The sequence below is a fragment of the Eurosta solidaginis genome, chromosome 5 (genome assembly GCF_040869045.1).
Source record: "Eurosta solidaginis isolate ZX-2024a chromosome 5, ASM4086904v1, whole genome shotgun sequence".
In the NCBI taxonomy this organism is placed as follows: Eukaryota; Metazoa; Arthropoda; class Insecta; order Diptera; family Tephritidae; genus Eurosta; species Eurosta solidaginis.
In genome coordinates this window covers 18,163,443-18,187,898 of record NC_090323.1, presented here as the reverse complement: position 1 = coordinate 18,187,898, position 24,456 = coordinate 18,163,443, and the positions used below count along the sequence as shown (strand labels likewise).

At 38.4% G+C, this 24,456-nt stretch overlaps 1 protein-coding gene across 3 annotated transcripts in view; it reads left to right on the top strand.

The window, feature by feature from the left end:
* The window catches only part of E(bx) (nucleosome-remodeling factor subunit NURF301 E(bx)), a 74,462-nt gene that overhangs the window by 41,425 nt on the left and 8,581 nt on the right, over positions 1-24,456 (top strand). Inside the window, exons 4-11 of one of the 3 annotated variants that reach the window (XM_067791529.1) lie at positions 3,741-4,127; positions 4,198-4,587; positions 4,654-4,775; positions 4,885-6,352; positions 6,455-6,585; positions 12,111-12,339; positions 23,227-23,564; positions 23,654-23,904. In XM_067791529.1, the coding sequence (XP_067647630.1) occupies positions 3,741-4,127; positions 4,198-4,587; positions 4,654-4,775; positions 4,885-6,352; positions 6,455-6,585; positions 12,111-12,339; positions 23,227-23,564; positions 23,654-23,904 (3,316 nt within the window). Of the gene's footprint in view, positions 1-3,740; positions 4,128-4,197; positions 4,588-4,653; positions 4,776-4,884; positions 6,353-6,454; positions 6,586-10,054; positions 10,099-12,110; positions 12,340-23,226; positions 23,565-23,653; positions 23,905-24,456 lie in introns of those variants that run through there. The other 2 variants (XM_067791531.1, XM_067791530.1) reach the window with 2 other exon arrangements.

Below are 24,456 nucleotides of genomic sequence, written 5' to 3'. Positions count from 1 at the left end.
CTTGTATTTTCCCCAAGTACTGCCAGCAAGGGATTTGAGGATTTTATTACGGCTCTGGATTTTCGGTACAATTGCGGCTGCAAGCTCACCAAAATGTAGATCCTGATCAAACGTCACACCCAAGATTTTGGGGTGTAGGACAGTCGGTAGCGTAGTGCCATCGACGTGGATGTTCAAAATTGTGGACATTTGGGACGTCCATGTTGTAAATAAGGTCGCGGAGGATTTAGTCGGTGATAATGCCAGGTTTCGCGAGGCGAAAAAAATGGGGAAATTAGGGAGGTAGCCGTTTATTCTGTTGCAAAGCTCATCGATCTGTGGGCCTGGGCCTATGGCGTAGGAAACGATAGTGTTGTTGTTGTTGTAGCGGTGAGGTTGCTCCCCGAAGGCTTTGGGGAGTGTTATCGATGTGATGGTCCTTTGCCGGATACAGATCCGGTACGCTCCGGTACCACAGCACCATTAAGGTGCTAGCCCGACCATATCGGGAACGATTATGTGGTCACATTATACCTTCAGGCCATTCCCTCCCTCCCCACCCCCAAGTTCCATGAGGAGCTTGGGTCGCCAGAGCCTCTTCTGTTAGTGAAACAGGATTCGCCGCGGATAGGTGAGGTTGACAATTGAGTTTGGAGAAGCTATATATTGCGCTGGTAACCTGAAGAGTTTCGCTACCCAGCCCCTTGAATCTGGTATTTTAGTCGCCTCTTACGACAGGCATACCTACCGCGGGTATATTCTAACCCGCAGGGGGGGAAACGATAGTAACTCCTTCTGGTGGCGAAGGTAGCTTAGATATGTAGAAATTAAACAGCACCCCTTGTTTAATTCTTCTTGGTTTTGATGTTTCATTTCTAAATTGCACCGATGCCTGCCGACCACCCAGATAATTTGCGGTCCACCTTTTAAGACATGGGGGAAGGGTAGACCCTTCCAGGTCTTGCAGTAACGTGCCATGGTTGACCTTATCAAAAGCTTTTGATAGGTCTAGCGCAACGAGTACTGTTCTATGGTGGGGGTTTTGATTTAAACCGCAATTTATCTGTGTGCTCATGGCATTAAGCGCGGTGGTGGTGCTATGGAGTTTTCTGAAGCCATGCTGATGACAGGCTAGCTGCAAATTTGCTTTGAAGTAGGGGAGCAAAATGGCTTCAAGCGTTTTGGCTACTGGCGATAGGAGAGATATCGGGCGATATGACTCTCCTATGTTAGCTGGTTTCCCAGGCTTTAGTAGCGGGACCACCTTGGCCATTTTCCTTTTTCGGGTATGGCAAAGGCGGAAAGAGACAAGTTGAAGACATGTGCTAAATATTTGAAATCCTATTTCCCTAGGGTTTTAGGCATCGGCATGGCTATGCCGTCTGGGCCCACGGCTTTGGATGGTTTAGCCTGACCGATGGCATCCTCAACCTCTTTGGCGGTGATAGTAATTGGTGACGCGCTGAGATTATGTTTATGTGCGTGTCTGTTGGCCCTCCGTCTATCTTTGTCGACCGTAGAATGCATTATATATTGTCAGCAGAAAGCGGTCGCGCATTTTGTCGCATCTGACAGGACTTTATCGCCAAAGGCGATGGAAACTTTGTCATTTGAATGTCGGGAATCCCTGCCGTCACCTGCTGCGCTAGTAGATCGTGCCGTGATATCCGCGCACTACTCACCGGTGAAAATTGCATAAATCTGGGCGATTTTAATGTCCACCGCGACTGGGGCATTCTGATCTACTGGCGGACAGCAGGGGTGAGTTGCTGGCGGACCAAACAGACGGCGTTCTGCACGATAAAGGAAACTCCCAATGCGTATGGTAGGAAGCTGTCATAGTTTGCCAGACATCTCCATCGTGAGCGCAGGACTCTTTAACTGCGTTAAATTACAGCCGATAGTAACATTGGCATCCGACCACCTACCCATACACCTCAGCGGGTTAGGGGGTCAGAATTTACCCTCGGTAGGTAAGAGGCGAGTAAAATACCAGATTCAAGGGGCTGTGTAGCGCAACCCTCCAGGTTTCCAGCGCAATATATAGCTTCTCCAAACCCAGTTGTTAACCTCACATATCCGCGGCGAATCCTGTTTCACTAACAGACGAGGCTCTGGCGACCCCAAGCTCCTCATGGAACTTAAGTGGGGAGGGAGGTATGGCCTGAAGGTTTAATGTGGCCATAAAATCGTTCCCGAGATGTTCGGGCTAGCACCTTAATGATGCTGTGTTACCGGAGCGGAACGGATCTGTATCCGGCAAAGGACCATCAAATCGATAACACTCCCCAAAGCCTTCGGGGAGTAACCTTATCGCTACAACAACAACAACCACCTACCCATAATCCTTTCGCTCGAGCGATCAGCCGAGTTCATCATCTCAGAAAAACGCACTTTTATAAATTAAAAAAAAGGAAAGTGGGAAGTGGGAAGACTATAAAAAATATACTGACGATCGATTTGCTGCCCTCTCAATCTCGACTGATGCCCGTCAAGAGGGGCGTAATTTCCGCAAGGTCATTGAATCCGTGTCGGCTCGTTTTATTGCCGCAGGAGGAATCCCGGAAATCAGGTCATACATTCCAGCGGAGGCCACAAATTAAGGGAGAGAACATGACCTCTATGACAGCACGACCCTGGCGACCCCCATATAAGGGACATTAACAAACTCATCAGACAGCTTGTGTATAAACACAAGGGAGGAGAATTTAAAGAATTGTCATCTCTCTTCCGGTGTATGCGAGCTACAGTCTACCGTAAAGTCCCTAACGGTCCCGAGTAAGCACAATGACAAAATATCCATCGCCTTTGGCGATTAAGTGCTGTTTGATTCGAAAAAATACACGAGCGCTTTCTGCCGACAATAAGTAATACATTCCACGGTTGACACAGCAAGTCGTTACAAAATAGAAAATTGCAATAATGATTACACTAATTATAACAATAATTAAAATAACAACGTCAAAAATTAGATATGTATGTATATTTATAAATAAATAAAAAATAAACTGTCAAATTGAAACAAAAAATATAATAATAACTTTTAATATAAAAATGAAATAAAAAATAATTAAAGAAAAAACATACATATGTTTAATGAAAGTAAGAATAAAAATACTACAGCGAAATAATAGGCAAAATAATAAAATCAGAAGTTTAAAAAAAATTATAGATCAAAACCAGGCGAATCTATACAAGGTGAAGGCAAAGCCAATTCAACCAACTGATTTTGATTAACTGACATATTGTTGTACAAGGCGTCCTATGGAAAATAATCAAGAAGAAGCAATCAGCTGTTGGGATAACAGCCAAGGCGAATTCAGTACCAGCTGTTGTTATCCCAACAGCTGATTGCTTCTTCTTGATTATTTTCCATGCAACGCCTTGTACAACAATATGTCAGTCAAGGCGTATTCAGTACCAGGTGTTGTTATCCCAACAGCTGATTGCTTCTTCTTGATTATTTTCAATGCAACGCATTGTACTACAACAAGTCAGTCAATCGTAATCAATGAAAATTTTCTTTTGACTTGAATTCGCTTTGCCACCACCTGTTATAGATTCGCCTTGATGTCAGGTAATCGAAATCGATGAAACCTTTCTTTTGACTTGACATTTTCTTCTGCATGGCGAATTGGTTGAATTCGCTTGTCACCATATTGATTCGCCTAGTATAACAACGCCTGGTACTGAATTCGCCTTGGATAGAAAGAAAAAATAAAAATCAAAGGTAACTAACAATTATACCTTTATTATTATAGAAGTAACGTCTATACGTTCTGGTCTTCGAAAACGAAAACGTGCCGAATCGCCACAACCCACCGAACCTCAAGTATCCGAAGAATGGGTGGAAGAAGAAAAATTAGAATTGTGGGAAATTAAGCTTATGGGCGAACGCCATGAAAAGAGCAGACAGGCAGCAATGACACGGTCCGTTGCCTTGCGGCAAGCTGCCGAGCAAGCAGGTGCCTCACCGTCATCGTCCTCTGCATCAAGTGCAGGCGGATCAAACGGTTCCACACCTAAAGTAGTAATATCAGCAAAGACGAGTGAAGAGATTAAGGAGAAAATGGAACAGCAATTAAAATTGCAACGAGCTGCACATCAACAGAAAAAGAATCCGGAAAATACCAAGATACAAACGCCAGGTAAAAACAAAAACAAACGCACAAGATGATTTCATATTTACAATGCTTGTTTTTCTTGGTATTATTTTAGTAAAAGGGCAAATAATTGGAAGTCGTCGTGTCATTGTTAAAAACCCTGACGGTACAACACGCATCATTCAACAGGCTATTACAACACCGGCTGCCACAAAAGTAGCTAGTAGCAGTGGTAAAACAGTTGCAACCACAGCAGCAGCGGGAACTTCCACAGCAACAACTACAACTACCGCCAGCAATACACAAACGTCGCAACAATCAACCACGACAACATCGAATACTGCTACACCAACACAACAGCATAAAGTACAAATCATTCGTGGCCCTGATGGTAAAGTGAGCGTACGAGGTTTAAACCCAGGTCAACAATTGATACAAATGCCTGATGGCAAATTACATGTGCTGACAACAACAACAACTCAATCAGCAGGAAGTGGCACGCAAAGTAAATTAATTTACTAATTCATTATTTTATTTATATTAATCGCAAAATTATTGCATTTATTTATAGCCACAGTAACCAAGAAGTTGCCAATGAAGCAAGTTACTCCGGCAGCAAGCTCGCCTAATGTGGTTAAGCAAATATCAGTAAAGCCAATTCAAAAGAACGTGGCTGCACAAAACTCTCAAAAGGTTTGTCACAAAACTTATTTTGTTTCTCAAATTTTAGTATGTATAATCTTAAACATTGCATTTTAAATTTCGTATTTCATAAATACAATAAATATTGTCTCAATTATAGACCATTGTTACATCTACGTCTAGCCAGTCTAAGCCAAGCACACCGAAAGCGGTGGCACAGGTTATAAACCAGAAAGTTGCTGTTAGTCCAACAACAAGTGTGCAAAAAGTTGTCACACAAACAATACCTTCAGTGAGTGCAAACACAAGCGCAGCAGCTGCTACCAAAATTGCTACGAACTCTCAAGGTATACCGCAATTTATTGTACAACCAGGACAAAAGTTGTTGATGGGACAAAATCAACAAGGACAAAAGGTACTATTAACTACCTCTGGTCAACAATTGGCACAACAACAACCAGTAGTACAACCATCTATACAACAAGCACATCCCCAACAACAACAGCAGCAACAAATAATTGTTAATCAATCTTCAAGCACAGCAAGTTCCACAGCGCAGCACACACCACCACAAGCCGCTACACAAAAGGTCATACAACAAATAGTGAATACAAGTAATGTCCAACAACAAATAGTTATTGGTGGTCAACGCATTATATTGAGTCCTGGTCAAACCATAGTCACACAAAGATCGGTGCCTCAAAACCAAACTGTGCAAGTTGTCCAACAACAACAACAACAACCACTACATCATCAACATGTTCAATCAGCTACAACACAACCCCAACATCAACAAGTTATTGTACAATCGTCTAACCAACAAGCGGCACTCACGCAAGTTCCACAGCAACCCCAAGCCCGTATTGTTAAACAAATAGTTGTGCAACAGCCGCAGCAGCAGCACCAACAAACACAACAGCAACAGGTAATACAAACTACAAACAATCACATTGTGGAGCAACAGCAAGTGTTGAAGATTCAACAACAAACAACTTCTGCACCGCAAACAGCAAATCAGCAACTTGTGGTGCAAAATTCCACATTAGCACAACAGTTGGCTCAAGGCAAACTACAAGTGGCAACCATTAATGGACAGCAGGTCATAATACGGCCACTGGGCAATAATCAAGCACAGATTGTGGCTCATATTAAAACTCAAAGCGATGGTAATGCGCATATCATTACGAATAGTACTTTGGACACGCCACAACCGTCACCTGAGAGGGCTACACCGGCTGTTGTATTGCAGCAACACCACCAACAGCAACAAAAGGCACAATCACAACAACAGCAGCAAATTATTCAGCGTACAACTGTTGCGCAGCAAATACAACAACAGCAGCAACAGCATATCGTCACACAACAACAGCAACAACAAACAACCTATATAAATCAAGAGAGCGTACAGCAACAGCAGCAAACAACAGCTGCACCAACTAAAACGATGACCATTGAAGAAAGTTTATTACAAGGCCAACCGCCGGGCACGGTAATCAAATGTGTTACGGCTCAAGTCATACAAACTGAACAAGGTCCGCGTATTGTACTACAAGGCTTAGTGGGAAATGATTTTACACAGCAACAACTAGCGCTTGTACAGCAGCAAGTAAAGCAACAACTTTTAAAAGGTATTTTTTATACAAATGTTTAATATAGAGCTCAAGTAAACTCCAGCATAAATATCAGACAATAACATTTTGTTATCAATATATTTGTATTAATTTTTACAGCGCAAGAATCTAGTGGCAAACAAGGCGTTCTTGGTCCAACTAAAATCTATTTGGCAGTGCAGCCACCAAATGCAGTACTGAACTCACAACCACCACCATTGACCCCGGTACATCAGTCAACACATCAGCAAGTGAGTAGTTGTTGAACAAAAAAATACTTGAAAAAAAAACAAGAGGTTTTCAGGATAGTTTTTTTTTTTTTAATTTAAGTGCAAAAGTTTTCAATTTACGATTTATATAAAAAAATATTTAATTGTTCTAAACACAAACAGACATTAGCCGTTTATTATTTATTAAACACTTCTTACGTAAGTAAAAAATATGTACATACATATACATATATACAGTTACCACATAACACAGCAAAAGTTTGGTTATAAAAAAATCAATCTAACATTAAAAAAGAACATTAAACATTACATATAAAAGTATAAATGCTACAATTTTCTATAATATTTAAATATAAATACTAACTTTATTTATAAGAGCTACTTAACTTTGAAATAGTATAAAACTATTAAATAAGTGCTACTTAACAACTTCCCAGTCCAATGAGTCATATGTGACTCACGAGAGCGTATTGAAATAAGTCCACGAGTCACATTTGACTCATTTATATATACAACTTAGAGAAGCTTTCTTGCTATGAACGTGTCGTTATATATGTATTTATGAATTCTATGTGAGCGTATATCAAAAGACCTAAACTAGGAAAATGAAACAAAATTTCGAAAATTTTTTTGATAGCCTTTTATTCGGTAGAAGAAACAGGAAATATGTGACAATTAAATACAAAAGAGAATGTTTTTATTCATTTAAATTAATAAAATCAAGCATGTCTTTCGTTATAGCATTCAAAGCAAAAGGTCTTCTTACACATTATGCGCTCAGTTTGCACTTGCTTTGCTTCCTAGCCAATTCTCCCTGATTTTTCAATTTGATGTAGCACCCAGTACATATTTTTTGTACGAGTTCGTTGTTAATATTTCGTGGAATTTCTTGCAGGCTATGTCCAGGAAAATGATTTGAAGTAATAGCGGAAATATTTTGTACACCCCAAAGGCAAAACATCTCTATTCCATTGCATATTCGGTGCGTTAGATGTCTAACAGGTTTGCAATTGTCGTAAAAGCACCTCACTTCTATTTTGCCTAATTGTTATAATATTTGTAACATCGTATTCTTCATCTTCATCACTGGGGAAGTATTCTTCAACACTTCCATCACTAAAGGTTTCACCATCAGAGTTTTCTAAATATCGGGTCAGTTCTTTTGTCGTAAATCTTTTGTTAGCCATTTTCTCCAATTTGAGTATATACTTCTAACTTCAATTAAACAAAAAAAACTAATACACGCTTTTGACATTTATTTATCAATTTACCGTTATTGTGACTCGAAAACATCAGTCATGCAAATTATTTCTTATGGTCATATATGTTCACATATGACTCATTGAATGTGGTAAACAAAATTGTGTTCGCTACATTCATGAGTCACATTTGACTCACAAAATAAAATTGCCAATATAAGGTAAATATATGTCAAATTATTTATTAAAATAATATTTTATAATATATAATCATATTACTCAGTTAAGCAATACAAAAAACTTGTGGGCGTGCGGCCTTATCAAAGCGCTTTGTATGGGGACAGGGAACTTGTTAAATAACCGTGCAAAAATGCATACAAGGGACACGAGACTCATCATAAAAACATTCCACAAATCAAATATAAGTAAAATCAATTAGAATAAATAAAAATTTCAAGTAAAAATTCTTTTAATAGAAAAGTGGCCGTTGTACACATATCTGCACGTTAAGCAAGATTTAAAGAAATTTGTCATAAAATCAAATAACTTGATAACGGCGGCCTCTCTACCTGCTAAATATACCACAGCATAACTTATTTGTCAGCTTCTATAAAAATTGTCATTTTCCGAAATTCGTTTGTACTTTTCTCAAAAACAGTTGGACAAATGAAGTTTTTACTCGTTGCCGAGATAAAATTCGATTAAAAGTTGTACTGCGCAGTCGCAAAGTAAACTCCTAGCCAATTAAAACTTAATTTCTTTTATGTTGTTTAAATTGTATTTGATTCGGATATCACTTTCCACAACAGACTTGACAAAATTTTCCACTGATCTTTGTTAGCATTTACAACAATCGGTTTCATATAATTTTAATTACTCATTGCAAATAAGCAAACTCAATACAATGAATCTACATAATTTCATATTTTCAAGTGATTATTTGAAAGTCCCCTTATTATGTTCATTGACGCAGTATTAGAACATTGTGGAGAAATAAAAAATATGGAATTAGAAATGATGTAATAGTTATTTAAGATTTGTTTGTGTGATTTTATTTTTCTATATAGAAATTTTACTAGAAGTAAATTAACTAAAACTGCACTAACTCATCAACCTAACAGCTCAACACCACACATTAACTCTTAATTTACAGTCTAAATATGTTTATAAAATATATATTGTTTCTCTTGTATTATTTCACTTGTTAGTTACATGAAAATTTTTATTAATTATTATTACTTTTAATTTTAAGCCTTAAAAGTATCAAATCATTTTGTAATGTAAAGCGCTTTTTGCAATAAATTGACTTAATGATACCGAAAATTGTTTTACTTGTAATTTTTACATGTTTTGGTTTTCTTTGTAATTGATTAAAAACAAAAACAAAATTTGAACCACAAGAATTATAGTTTATTCACAAAACAACTAATAAAAATAAATAGTAATAAACTATACTAATGATATTTCATAATAAAATGTGTAAATATTAAAATTGGGAAAATAAATTTTTGTATTTTAATTATATAACACCAAAAAAAAAGAAAAATTCTACAGTATTTGTGTTATAGACAGGTATTACTGACAACTCTTTGATTTGTTGTATCTGCGTAAAGAGTAAATGAATGAAACATTTGCATTGTAAAATTAAGTAAAATAATGAAATCGAAAAACATATTCGTATTAGTTGGATGATTATTTGTAATTGGCCTTTGTGTTGACAAAAAGCGCTCGCTCAAAATGTATAACCAAGAATTTGCAAAATATTAACAAAATAATATTCATCAATTGTACAAATGTAAAATGCAACTAAAAAGCATGACTCACAATGAAATCTAATTCGGTTTATTCAATAACACTAAATTGAAGTCAAAAGTATTAATGTGGCCATTCATGGAATTTTTAAGAAAAAATTTATAAAAATTGAAGAGATTAACCTAACAATGACGGCAAACGCGGGAAGCAGTCATAAAGAGTAAGCAAAGACTTGTATATCATAAACTAAATTTACTAAGCGTATAGCTAAAATCTATATATAAAAAAAAACACAAAGGCTTATCCATAAATAAATCATCTCATCTAATCGCAAAAAAAAAAGTATTTTTGTCATTTAGTCTTCACGCGTGCATTTGGCAGCAAAGTGAACAATATTTAATCTTTAAATTTTCGCTCAAATACAACTTAACAATTATCATCAAACATTTTTAATAAAGTGATTATTTATATAAATAAATAAAATTAGAAACTGCTTTTTCAAGTCATGTTTGTTAATCTCTTCGACAATTTTCTTAAAGGTTTCCTGGAATAAGTACTACAACTGATCTTTTAAAACTACAAGGTAGGTGCGCAAGTTTTTAAAACTAATATTACGTAGCGTAAGCATGTAGGCGGCACATAATTATTTGCACTATGTATGTCATTTTGTGTTTTCCCAATAGCATAAAATTACGTAATTCATAAAATTGTCAAACAAAAAGGTTAAAAAAAAAATTGAAATGAAAACAAAGGTTCGCGGTGCATCAAGCTGTCAATGCAAACTGTCGCATGACGGCAGTTGTGTGGCCGGAAATAGTAGCTATAACCCAAGTAAATGTATTTGTTCCTAATTTTTCTTTTCTAAATAATTAAAGATTGTATACAAAATAAGTAAACAATATAAAAAATGCAAAAAAAAAAAACAAGCCACTAATGAAAAAATAACAACTTAGCAACCTAAAGAAATTCAAAAGTAAAAAACTAAAAAAAAAAAAATTAAAAATAAAAAAAAAAATAAAAAAAAAATAAAAAAAAACAAAAGTAAAAATAAAAAAATACAAATACAAAAAATAAAAAATAAAAATAAAAAAAACAACAAATAAAATTAATAAATAAAATAAAAGTAAGAATTAAAAAATAAAACAAAAATTAGATATAAAAAATAAAATAAAAGTTAGGATAAAAATGATTAATAAGAAAAGCAAATATTATAAAAAAGTAAAAAAATTAGCATTAAAAACAAAAATAACCCAAACTAAAATATAAAAATATGAAAAAATAAGCCAAACGAGTAAATAAATAAAAAAATACGAACAAGTAAATATGAAAAACTTAAAAAATACCCCAAACACGTTAGTGAATATAAAAAACTAACCCAAAAAAGTAAATTAAAAAATTAAAAAAAAGTAACCCAAAGCAGATAAAAAAAAATTTAAATAACGCAAACAAGCAAATGAAAAACAAAAAAGTAAAAATTAAAATAACCGAAACAAGTAAATAAATAAAAAAAAAAAAATAAAATTAAAAAAGAACATAAAAGAAAAATAAATAAAATTAAAAAAGAACATAAAAGGAAAATAAATAAAAAGAATTTAAAAAAAATATAAAAAACTGAAAAAAAATTATTAAAAAAAACATAAAAGAAAAAAAAATAAAGGAAAAAAAATAAATAAATAAATAAAAAGAACGTAAAGAAATAAGTAAAGAGAACATAAAAAAATAAATAAAAAGTAAACAATAAAAACAATTCAAAAAATAAATAAAAATAAAAAATAAATAGAATGAAAATAAAAACATAAATAAATAGAAAATAAAAACCAAAAATAAAAAAATAAAATAGAGTAACTTTGGGTATTGTGATATACATTTTGCTATTACTCCATGATTTCAATCTTTTACATCTTTTCGATTGTAATGTGGAACTTACGCCTTTAACGGCCACTTTGCTGTGGTCCACTCCTATTGAAACGCTTCTTTGGACTGCCGTTAGAGGACTTTGATGACAATTTGTGAGTGGCCGCACCTACATGGTGGCGGTTTTCTTGTACATGATAATCACATTCAACTAAGCTACTATCGTTCAAATTTTTCGATCAAAACACCCCAAAACTCAAAAAAAAAAAATTGTTTACAAAAAAATTCTTATCGCCAACGTTTTTACAATAGTTTTTTGAAAAAAAAAATAAAAATTTATATATATATTTTTTGGGTTTTGGGGAGTGTTTTAGTCGAAAATTTGACCCTTTCGCCATTTTTTTTTTCGAAGGCTCGAAAATACTTTTTTTGGGTATGCGTAGTGGAACTTTTTTTTTACTGAGCCCAAATCCTATCGAAAAATGGATGGCGCGATATCGATTAATAAATCGACCCAGTCTATTCTACCTAAAGCTAGTTTGATTTTGAGTTGTGACACTTTTTGGTTCAAGGGGTGATATGTTTAACTTATTTACACATATGCACATAGGATTAAAAGTACCGTTTTTATATTATATTTGCCTTATTCCCCAACTAAGTGGATAGATTTAGTCATGAGTCTTATTGTTTTGATAGTCTCATACTTGATTTGTTTTTCTATTATAATTTGTCGATTTACAGGCGTCCTTCTTAGCTAAGACAACGGTGACTGAACAAAGTAGTAGTAACGTCGTTGAACTTAATGTCAATAAAACTGATGCAAACGAAATCCAAGATAAGCTAGATTCAAATATATTACAAGAGAATCAAATTCAACAAGGGAGTAGTAACACCACACCAACTAATAACCCCAGTGCAGGCGCAGGAAATCAAGATTTGACTGTTACTTCACCAGGATTCATAAAGATCTGTAAGTGTTTTAAATGTCTTCTTTTTTTCTGCTTATATACGCTCTACAAATTATTTTACATTATTTTACTTATGTTATTTAATATAATTATTAAGGAATATTGCAATACCCAAAAATGTTCGATTAGTCAATATTGAAGTGTTTTCTACGCGTCAAAGAACGTTGATGTATAGTGTAACGAACTCTGGGCAATTCCGATTATTTTGCACCTTCTGCTAACGTTCGTATCTCTAAACTGTCGAATAAATAACTCCAATATTCAGTATTGCAATATCGTATTTATTTAGTCTACTTTGGGAGTAGTACAATTATACTTCAATATCATGTACTTCACAAAAGCGTGTTTAAATCAAACTGATTACTCATTCCTCAGTTTGCGCTGCTTTTATACTCTCTATCACCTCGTCCGCATATTTCTCCTAAGGTCTAGACGTTTCACTTCTAGAACTGTTGTATCGCATACTTGGTTAGTTAGCTATATGTATATGTGTGTATGTGTGAGTAACAACTTCTCTTAGCTCATGACTACGTGTGTGTATGTAAGATATCTCTTCACTTCGAGCTGCAGTTTATGTGTATGCATGTACATTTGTTGTTGTGATTATTTACTGCGAAGTGATGCTAATATTCGCCACACTGCCCTCCACCTAAATCTGATCGTCCCGAACAGACAAATCTATCGATTCAACCGCTGCTAGCCTCATGAACCTCCCTTCTGTTTCGTGGTTTCCCAATCGTTTGTATGCGGTAGATGACATCACTGAGCTGCTTCACAACTTTATACGGGTCTTCCCAGCTACATTGAAATTTTTATGGAACACCTTTCCGCCGGTGATGGTTGATAACACTACCGAATCTCCCTCCAGGAAACCTTCCGAATTGCTCTTGTCGTACCTGTGTTTCATCTTACTACTCACTATCCTGGTTCGTTCCCTCACACTCTGTTGTTTGGCCAATGAACTACTTCGTAGGACTGGATCTTGACGGATTGGATTTGCACAATCAATATCGTTTTGACGTTTCACAACAGTAGTGCGCCCTGGCTTAAAACCACCTTTGAATTCTTTCTGGGAAATTCGTTCCTTCGTTTTCCCGCAGGTACTTTGGGTTTTGATTTGTTTGTTCCATTCGTTCCACCAATCTTTGCCCTGTCTACTGCCTTTGACCTTTGTGGTCTTTGTCGAATCTCCTCCACCAGCACTCGCTTACTGCTGCACCCTTTCTCAAAACTGAAGTTAAATGGCACATCCTTTTTCTTATACCGCATAATCCTTCTTTGCATGTCGATCCTAATGCCATGGTCAACTAAGAAGTCCACTCCCAATATGACTTCATCAACAATCTCTGCCACAACGAATTTGTCGCTTCTCAAGGCAGTCGGTTCTATGTACCGGAGCGACTCGGGATTTTTCCCGACCAAGGACTGTCATTTCAGTATGACCCCATCTAATTTGTTTCGTCCCTCCCACAGATTGTCATCCTCCCAGCAGCTCCTTGCAGCAGGACTGCTCCATATTCTCTTATTCCGGGAAAGCATCGAATCCAATCCGAAATGGTTTTGCTGCATCTGCCGGAAAAGAATCTTTTTAGGACGTTCATACTCTGTTCAGTGTGTCTCGTGCAAGGGATGGTTGCATCGGACAGGTTGTTCTGGGCTTGATCCCAAAACCCGACGTCCACGTAACTTTTATAAATCTTTTGTGGCTCCTTGCTGTTCACGCCCAAGGGCGTCCCGTAGTCTACGTCTAAGCGCCCCCCCCACTACCTTCCAGCAGCCCCGCTGCTCAGCAAGCCACAACAAGTACCCGCTGCTGCTCGCGCCCCACGGCGCCAACAACTCAAACAGCTGCTACCACTCATAACTACAATCTTCGTTGTAGAGTCGGAAGCAATGCTGAGCAGCAGCCCCTGCCCCCGTCTTCTTCCCCCCCCCCCCCCTCTTTTCCGGCAGCAATCGTGTAGGTCAGGGAAACAGACTCTTAGTCCCTACCTCCGTTTGCACCGTTTGCCAGCACAGAATATATATGTTTGCGACATCCGCCCAGTGCAGCTCCTGCCTTGGGTGGTGCCACTTCCCTAGATGTTCTGGTCTCCGCGACGGCAACCCCCCGACGGGTTTCATCGCGCCATGTTGCCAGGCCGCAAACCCAAATAATCCGGGTGCCCCAATGCTTGCCCAAGGACGCCCAGTCCTAGGGCCACAACAGCAATTGCGTCCTGGCCTTCCCCAACCCAGGCGTAGTCACCCGTCACTTACCCCCAGAGTGGCGACGTCTCCCCTTATGCACTTCAGAATTCTGCAGTTAAACTGTAATGGACTAATTGGGAAGATTACGGAGATGGTCGATTTCATGAAGCGGCACAACATCCGCATTGCTGCGATTCAAGAGACTAAACTCACAGCAAGATCTGCATTGCAGACCTGCTCTGGGTATAACGTCCACAGGAAAGACCGCGAAAGCGGAAATGGAGGCGGTCTCGCGTTTATCATACACCACTCTGTGCAATATTGTATAGTTGATCCTGGCATCGACCGCAGGGACAATGTCTTAGAACGTCAAGGCCTATCTGTCCGGTCAGGCGATGCAAACCTAGAAATCATCAACATCTACATCCCTCCTGCCACCTGTTGCCCCAGTGGATACCGCCCTAATATCAGGGCCTTACTCACTAGCAGCAATCGCATTATCTTAGGCGATTTCAATGCCCATCATGATCTATGGCTTTCAAACTTGCGGGCGGACAGTAGGGGTGAGATGTTGGCGGATCAAATAGAAGAAACGACGTTCTGCACAATAAACGGAGACGCCCCCACACGTATGGTAGGAAGCTGTCACAGCTCGCCAGATATCTCTATCGTGAGTGCAGAACTCGTAAACTGCGTCAACTGGCAGCCGATGGTAACATTGGCATCCGACCACCTGCCCATACTTATTTCGCTTGAGCGTAACGCCGACTTCATCGTCACTGAAAAACGCACTTTCATAAACTTCAAAAAAGGAAAGTGGGAAGAATATAAATCCTTTACAGACAGCCGCCTAGCTGCCCTCCCTATCCCGACTGATGCCCGCCAAGGGGAGCGTGCCTTCCGTAAGGTCATTAAATCCGCCTCGGCACATTTCATTCCCGCCGGGAGAATTCCCGAAATCCGGCCCCACTTCCCGGCGGAGGCCGCAAACTTAGCGAGAGAACGTGACCTTATAAGACAGCTTGACCCAGGCGACCCCCAAATAAGGGATATAAACCAACGCATCAGATTGCTTGTAGATGAACACAAGCGGGCGAAATGGGAGGAGCACCTAAGAGGTTGTAACCTCTCTACCGGTGTGGGTAAACTTTGGTCCACCGTAAAGTCCCTATCGAATCAGACTAAGCACAAAGACAAAGTTTCCATCGCCTTTGGCGACAAAGTGCTGTCGGACGCGAAAAAATGCGTGAGCGCTTTCTGCCGACAATATAAAATGCATCCTACGGTCGACAAAGATAGACGGAGAGCCAATAGACGCGCACATAAACACAAATTCAGCGCGTCACCAATCACCATCACCGCTAAAGAGGTTGAGGACGCCATTGGTCGTGCTAAACCATCCAAAGGAAAGAGGGGTTCAAATATTTAGCACATGTCTTCAATCTGTCTCTTTCCACCTTTGTCATACCTGAGAAATGGAAAATGGCCAAGGTGGTCCCGCTACTAAAGCCTGGGAAACCAGCTAACATAGGTGAGTCGTATCGTCCGATATCTCTCCTATCGCCAATGGCAAAGACGCTTGAAGCCATTCTGCTCCCTTATTTCCAAGCAAATTTGCAGCTAGCCCCTCATCAGCATGGCTTCAGAAAACTCCATAGCACTACCACCGCGCTAAATGCCATTAGCACCCAGATAAATTGCGGTTTAAATCAATACCCCCACCATAGAACAGTACTCGTAGCGCTAGACCTATCAAAAGCTTTTGATACGGTCAACCATGGCTCGTTACTGCAGGACCTGGAAGGGTCTACCCTTCCCCCATGTCTTAAAAGGTGGACCGCAAATTATCTGGGTGGTCGGCAGGCATCGGTGCAATTTAGAAACGAAACATCAAAACCAAGGAGAATTAAACAGGGGGTGCCACAGGGTGGTGTCCTATCCCCACTTTTGTTTAATTTCTACATATCTAAGCTACTTTCACCACCGAAAGGAGTCACAATCGTTTCCTACGCCGATGACTGCACAATAATGGCCACAGGCCCAGGCCCAAAGATCGATGCGCTATGCAATAAAATAAACGGCTACCTCCCTGATCTCTCCAGTTTTTTCGCCTCGCGAAACCTGGCATTATCACCGACTAAATCTTCCGCGACCTTATTTACAACATGGACGCCCCAAATGTCGACCATTTTGAACATCCACGTCGATGGCACTACGCTACCGACTGTCCGACACCCCAAAATCTTGGGTGTGACGTTTGATCAGGATCTACATTTTGGTGAGCACGCAGCCGCAATTGTTCCGAGAATTCAGAGCCGTAACAAAATCCTCAAATCCCTCGCTGGCAGTACTTGGGGAAAAGATAAAGAAACGCTCATGACTACATACAAAGCAATTAGTCAACCGATTACGTGCTACGCGTCACGTCGTTTTCCACCTGGTCCTTCCAACGGAGTGGGGGCCGCCCTCTACCTCTGCTTCCATAGGCGGGTCCGATAGAAACACTTTCTTGGCCGGAGCATCATCTTTCATTCGCATAACATGGCCTGGCCAGCGCAGCCGCTGCAATTTAATTCTCTGGACTATGTTGATGTCTGCGTATAGCTCGTACAGCTCATCATTAAATCTTCTTCGGTAGTCGCCATCGCCAACGCGTAGAGGTCCATAAATCTTTCGAAGAACTTTTCTCTCGAACACTCCCAAAGCCGCTTCATCTGCTGTTGTCATGGTCCATGCTTCTGCCCCATATAGCAGCATTTTGAGGAAATACGGCATCTGAGAACCCAGCCGTATGAAGTGAAAAAACACAAGCAGGTCCTTGGTGAACTCCATAAACAGGCGTCGGACCTTTATGCCGGGAATTGCCCGGTGAATCCAGTACTTAACGAAAATTATCCCAAACTTGCGGAAGAGGAACGCATACTCCCCAGGGAAACGCGTGTCACTCTTGCTCAACTTCGTTCTGGATACTGTAACAGGTTAAACTCTTACCTATCCAGAATCAACCCTGACATACAAAATGTATGCCCCGCTTGTAATGTGTCCCCACATGACACCAACCATCTCTTCAATTGTAATGTGGAACCAACGCCTCTAACACCCCTTTCCTTATGGTCCACCCCTGTTGAAACGGCAAGTTTCCTTGGACTCCGTTAGGGGATATTGATGACAATCTGTGATCGATCGCGGCTATTAGGTGGGGCGAGCATTGCTACAACAACAACGAATTTGTGTAGAACTGAGACCTTCCCAATTACGACCTCACATGTCACGTCTCCCTGTACTTGGTTGTACTCACCAGTGACCGTACGCAATCTTGCTCCAAGTAATGGCTTTACTCTCCTGTTGACCAAATCAGATCGGATTATGGAATGAGATGCGCCTGTATCTACAGTCAGTGCACGCTCCTTGCCATCCACATTTCCTCTGACGGTGAGACTGCCCGATTTCTTTCCGATTTGTGATACAGATATCACAGGACATTCAATAGCTGGAGGAAGTTGTCGATTTTTACATTTGGTTCGCTCTTGCTCATCTCCTCCAGCTTTTTACTTAAGACTACCCATGTTGTTGAAACCACTAGCGTCAAGACCGCAATGACGTGCAATGTGACCTGGCTTCCCGCATTTGAAGCATTTTATAACTCTTTCACTCCGCTACTTCCACACAGCGTGCTTTGAAAGCTGGCTTACACAGAAGCGATGCTGTTTCCTGAATCAGAGCGTGTGATACCGTTTCAGCAAATGTTGGTTTTTGATTCGCATATGTAGCTCGTTTCGTTTCGACATCCCGTATTCCATTTATAAAGCTCTCAATTTTAACCCTCTCTGTTTATTCCACGGGTGCGTCCGCATTTGCGAGATGAGCCAATCTTTCAATATACGAAGCAAACTCCTGCAGAGTCTCTTTAGGTTTTTGGTAACGGTTTTGCAATTCCATTTGGTATATCTGTTTCCTATGCTCGCTTACGTAACGTCTCTGGACAGCGGTCATCAATGCTTCATAACTGTTCCGTTCGTACTCTGGATTAGTCTGTAAGATTTCAGCTGCAGACCCTTTCAATGCCACGAACAGTGCAGCACCTTTATCTTCCGCATTGCAGTTGTTCACTGCTGACGTATTCTCAAATTGAAGCTTAAATACTTGGAAAAGAACAGAGCCGTCAAAAGATGGAGTTTTTACCTTCGGATTACTTCCTGAAACAACTTGACGATTTAGTTGCAGCTTCTGTATACGACCTCTTAATGTTTCAATCTCGGTATCGACTTTGTCCTCGAGTTGTAAAATTTGTGTATCCTGTGCCTCCAGCTGCGAGCCTCTTGCGCTTTCAACTGCTCGGCCAACTGAGATGTCATATATGTCCTCTGTTCTTCCAGTTGCGATGCCATATATATCTTCTGTTCTTCCAGTTGAGATGTTATATGTGTCTCCCGTGATTCCAGTTGGTATGAAATTTGCGGCGACATTTCTGAAATGCGTGCTTCCTGTGCTTCCATCTTGGATGTTACTGTCGATGTTTGTGCAGATATTGCAGCCAATATCATGTTCAAATCCGTGCTCGAAACTGTCTGCGATGTTTCGTTTTTCTCTTCCATTTTTTTGTTGCCTCTTCCACATCAGGATGAAAAGTGAGTTCATCAACGATGATTTCTTCCAATTCCATAGCTTCCCTTAGTTATGTTTGTAGCTCGGATTTATTGCCAGTAGTATTCATCCACGTGCTTCCAACTCCTTTTTCAGTTGCTGGATGTTCAATTCGTTCAACTTGGCCATGTCCTTGTCCTCTGGAATTTATTGAACAATTCCTCTTCTGGCACCAATTGTAACGAATTCTGGACAATTCCGATTATTTTGCAATTTCTGCTAACATTCGTATCGCTGAAATGTCGAGTAAATAACTCGAATATTCAGTGTTGCAATATGGTCTTTATTTAAGCTGGGTGCGAGTTCGCCCAAATTTTAGGTACCTAAACTAATATTCCATTGGAACTTTCAAGCACTGCAATAATTTAGGAAAAAGCTGTCAAAACTGCGAGTTGATTTGAAAACCTAAACTGTTTATTTCTGCTAAGAAAATAATAACAATACGGGAAATTTGGTATTTTTGATGCGTTTTCACTCTTAAAAAGAACAGAGGTCAATTAGGGTCCGCAGTTCAAGAAAATGCAGTGGCTCGGTTTTATAAGGCGTTTTTTTTCGGACATAGTGGAGCACGTGCACAATGACCTTTTCCACAATCTCGAATTCAATACTGTTATGCTGGTACGCCTCCAATAACTTCTTTAGGCCAATTAGTGCACTTGGCTGCCAAATATGTTCAGATTGCGGTCCACATTTGAGAAGGATCCAATTCTTGTGTCGCCAACCTAGCTTGAACAAAATTGAGCTATGATTTACTTATATTGAATGGACAAGAGCCATTTATTTGCATATACATACAATATTGAAAAATCAATATTATTGTTTTTGAAATTTGACATTTGAATTTAGGTTGAAAAGTTTGCTCATAAAAAATTCTAAATTTTTATTTTGCACTGCCTTACCGATTGTTTCCAGTGGTTTAGATTTTTTCTCTATTTAGGTAGAAATTTAGGCCAACTCGCCCACAGCCTTAGTCTACTTTGGCATTATATTATACTTCAATATCACGTACTTCATAAAGGCGTGTTTAAATCAAACTGATTAGTCATTCCGCAGCTTGCGCTGCTTTTATACTCTCTGTTACCTCGTCGTCATAATTCTCCTAAGGTCTAGACGTTTCACCTTCTAGAAATGTTGTATCGCATACTTGGTTAGTTAGCTATATGCTTGTGTATGTGTGAGTAACAACTTCTCTTATAGCGTTTTCTTTTCTGAAATAAATTGTTGCCTAAGTAAATGGTAAAGCCTTAATAGTGTTACTCCTACCCCAGAAAATTGTCAACATTTATAGTGCATACAAAGAACATTTCATCTCACCACATTCACTCATATCACAAATCACACAAGAAGATTACGCATTGCGCATGTAAACATTAGATCATCTCTTTTATGGGCAATCCTTACGTCATTTTCCTTTAGCTCTTGTTTTTTGCTCTCTTTATTTCATTCGCTCAGTCAACTGTGACGTAGATGCGCAGAACGAAGCAATTTTGAACTCGTGAATGCGCAATCTGGTAGGTGATCTGTGCACTCATATTAACAGAGTATATGTGGAACTCAAGAGCGAATTGAGAGTTTCACAGAGTTGCATTGCCACACCGCCATTTTATACAGGGTAAAAGTGTAACGCTTTTGCGTTGCGACCAGGCAACAATTTTCTCAAAAGAACGAAATACCCCGTAAAGGCGTTGCCTGATTTTTAGAATAGAACAACAACCCTTGCGCGGCGTACAAAAAGCGTAACACTATAGCGAGAAAAGAAAACGCTATTAGCTCATGACTACATGTGTGTTGTGAAATATCTCTTCACTTCGAGTTGCTGTTTATGTGTGTGCATGTACATCTGTCGTTGTGGTTATTTACTAACAGCAAAGTGATGCAAATATTCGCCACAATAGTAATAACTGATACATCCAACAAGAAAGCACATCATGCATCAAAAAGGTATATCAAGCTCTTATAAGTGGAAGTATGATGGAAATGTGATTTTAACCTTCAATTCCACTCCTTTACATTTACGAAAAAAAACCAGAAGGCCTTTTTTTAAACATTTCATCAAACTGAAATGTAGATTTTAAGTTCTTATAACATAAAAAAATGTGAAAAATTATTAAACTTAACGCAAATTTCATTTTTGTGATACTCTTTTAAGTTTGTAAAAAAGTGCTAAAAATTAAAGAGTTCAGGTTAAAAGAAATAAAAAAAGCAAGGCGCCATTAGGTTAGGTTGAACTGGCCGGTCAATGACGACCTCACATAGACCGAATGTGTCCATAGTGTTACTAGAATTCATTTGACGACCAAACGGAAGAACAATCAGGTGTCAGAACTTAAGTTATAGAGACACTCCGTCCTCTTGGCAAATACTAGAAGTTTTTAAGGGCCTAGGTTAACTGCTGCTTCGATCTCTGGTTACCCTGCCGTACCTAATCAGCCCAATCACGCAATCCATCGTAGACTGTTTTTTCGGGAAAGTTACGAAATTGTTATGCAATTCGATCGTGTTTCCGAACATCTCCGAAAGTAATAAGTAAATTCGAAATTCGTACAGTGGTATCACTGAATTCACCACTCGTAACGAACACTTTTGACGTTTATTTGAATTTATCTACGACAAGTTCTTGCCAACGGAGAAAATTTACGAAACGCGAAAAATATTTAAAACAATCAGCCCAATCACGCTATCCAACTTAGCAATGTTACGAATTCGAATGTTACGAATTCCGAAAAAACAGTCTACGATGGATTGCGTTGATTGGGCTGAATAGCTGGAGCTGGTGAAGGCAGGACACAAGCGCAGAACGTGTTCAACCGTTTCTGCAGCTCGCACTTCCTAGACCTGCTGTTACTGACGAGGCTTAACTTACAAGCATGTGACGTGAGAAGGCAGTACTCAGTTAGTGCGCCCATCGTGGGCCTTAAGTCTTCACTCTTCAGAGATATGAGCCACTCCTTTCTGCCCACACCTTTCCTGCTTGATGGATCATATGCTCCCTATGATAAGAAGTTATTGCACTCCTCCAACTCTACAGTGGTAACTTCTTTAGGCTACTCCTGTTGACCACCTGTAGACTACTCTGTAGACAATATAAAAAAAAGGTTTCCTAAGAAATTCACCTTAGGTTCACTCCCCTTGCAAAAGGAAAATCGTGCAACGGGCGAAGTCAATCGTTAATCAACCCTTTGGCACGGGTGATACAAATTAATTGTTGACAAGTTAGCAAAGGTAAGCAGTTTTGCTTCATGGATACTCTGTAGCGGTCGTTTGGATTGCAAAACTTTAAAATTTCCTCGAATAAAGCTCTGTGCTCTAAAGTAAAGAATTAAACAAGTTTTAATTATTTTCATCTTTATTTCTGTATATGGCCACACTGAATAAAAAGTGGAGCGTGGACTTCAATTTCTCTCAATTATTACGACTCAATGTCTAATAGGATATACGAGGTTATCCTGAACAACCCATTATTAGAAACCATAGATAAATTTAAATTTTCTTCTAATATATATTTATTAAAAAATGTGCTATTCTAGCGAAACAGAATTTGTTCGTTATTTTTTAAGTATTTTTATTTTTTAAGTTGTATTTAAGAAATCGTTTAATTTATCGAAATTTTTTTTTTATTAAAAGCTATAAATAGCAATATAAACTTTATTTCCTGCAAAGATATAGGGGGAGAATTTCAATGTGTACGGTGTGCTATTCAAGGGAAACGCAGTGTGTTAAAAAAATTCTAATTTAAAAAGGAAATTAAAGCGTTCTATTTCAAAATTCATTGGATGAAAGTCTTCACTTCAGAATTGTATTCAAAAATGCCCTATCTGAGCAAAAATTCAATACATTTTAATGAGATAGAGCGTTTTATGCACAAAATTCTGATATGGAGCTTTTTAACCAAATTCTGAGTTAAAGCGTTTTTGAAAAATATTCTTAGTTAGGGTTATATTTCTCAGCAGTCAGTGTATTAATGCCGATTAAATTTCAACTCCTCGATTTTAAAAACATGCTTGTCTCTTAAGTACATATTAGTAATTGAGATTGTGTTCACCTTTGTAAAAAAGCAAACAAAAAAGTAGTAATAACAAAAAGCAGCTCTAATGTGAATGACGAACGGCAGCAGCTCGATAAATTCACAGCACAACAACCAAAAATAATTGGTACACCAGTTACAACTGTGTTGAGCAGCAGGAAAAGGCACTTTTATAAAACTAAAAATGAGAATGGCGAGTGGAACCAACAACAGCAACAACAACGCACGCCGAAAAAGATAAATATGATAAGTGACCAAAATGTAATCACTACATTTTCAACGAATAATACGCTCATGAGAGATAGCAATGTTAAGCGAAGCGATTTATTACTTCTCGATGGCGATGGGCAACGTAATCAAGCATTAAATGTAAGAATACTTGCAGTTGTATAACGGCATTTTAAATTAATGTGCATTTTTGAAATTCTCGTTTTTTTTTCTTGTTTCATATCTCATAGCAAACTCTGGAACGTCATAAAGATCTACTCAAGAAGAGCATATTAAAAAAGCGATCACTGTTAGAGCGCAATTTGCAACATGAAATCAAAGACGAAATGAATACAGAACTGTTAAGTTCTACAGATAAGGTTGATGCAAATAAGAAATTCCCTAACACCGCTGCTGGTGGTGGTGTTGTTGTTGGCGAAGATGGTGGAAGTGTCGATGTTGATGTTGTTGCTGGTGGTATAACAACTAACGAAACAAAAAAGTATGCAACGGTTTACAGCCAAATGCACCAGAGACGCCATTATGAAATTCCTATGTAAAATCAAGGTTATTTTTATTTACAAATTACCGTTTTTTCAAAAAAAAAACAAATTGGGTCCACTTAATCATATATATCTCAAGAACGAATTGAGCAATTCCAAAACGGTTTATAGCTTTTACAACGTAATAAATTAAATAAATTTGCTATAAACTGTGCATGCAACACTTTTTGCTAGGCCCTGCAGATTCAAAGATAACGAACAATCATTACGGATTTTTTTAATTTTTTTTGTAAAAATATAAAAAAATGTGTACTTTGCGAGGAAGTATCTCGAAAACTTTTTATTTTTTTGCAGATTTTTTTCTCTATAAAAAAATTTGTACTTTGCGAGGAAGGATCTCGAAAACTTTTTATTTTTTGCAGATTTTTTTCCTCTCTAAGCTCTGTTTTATTAAAAAAATAAGCTTTCATTCAACAATATTATTTTTTTTTTTGTAATAAAACAGAGCTTAGAGAGAAAAAAAAATCTGCAAAAAAATAAAAAGTTTTCGA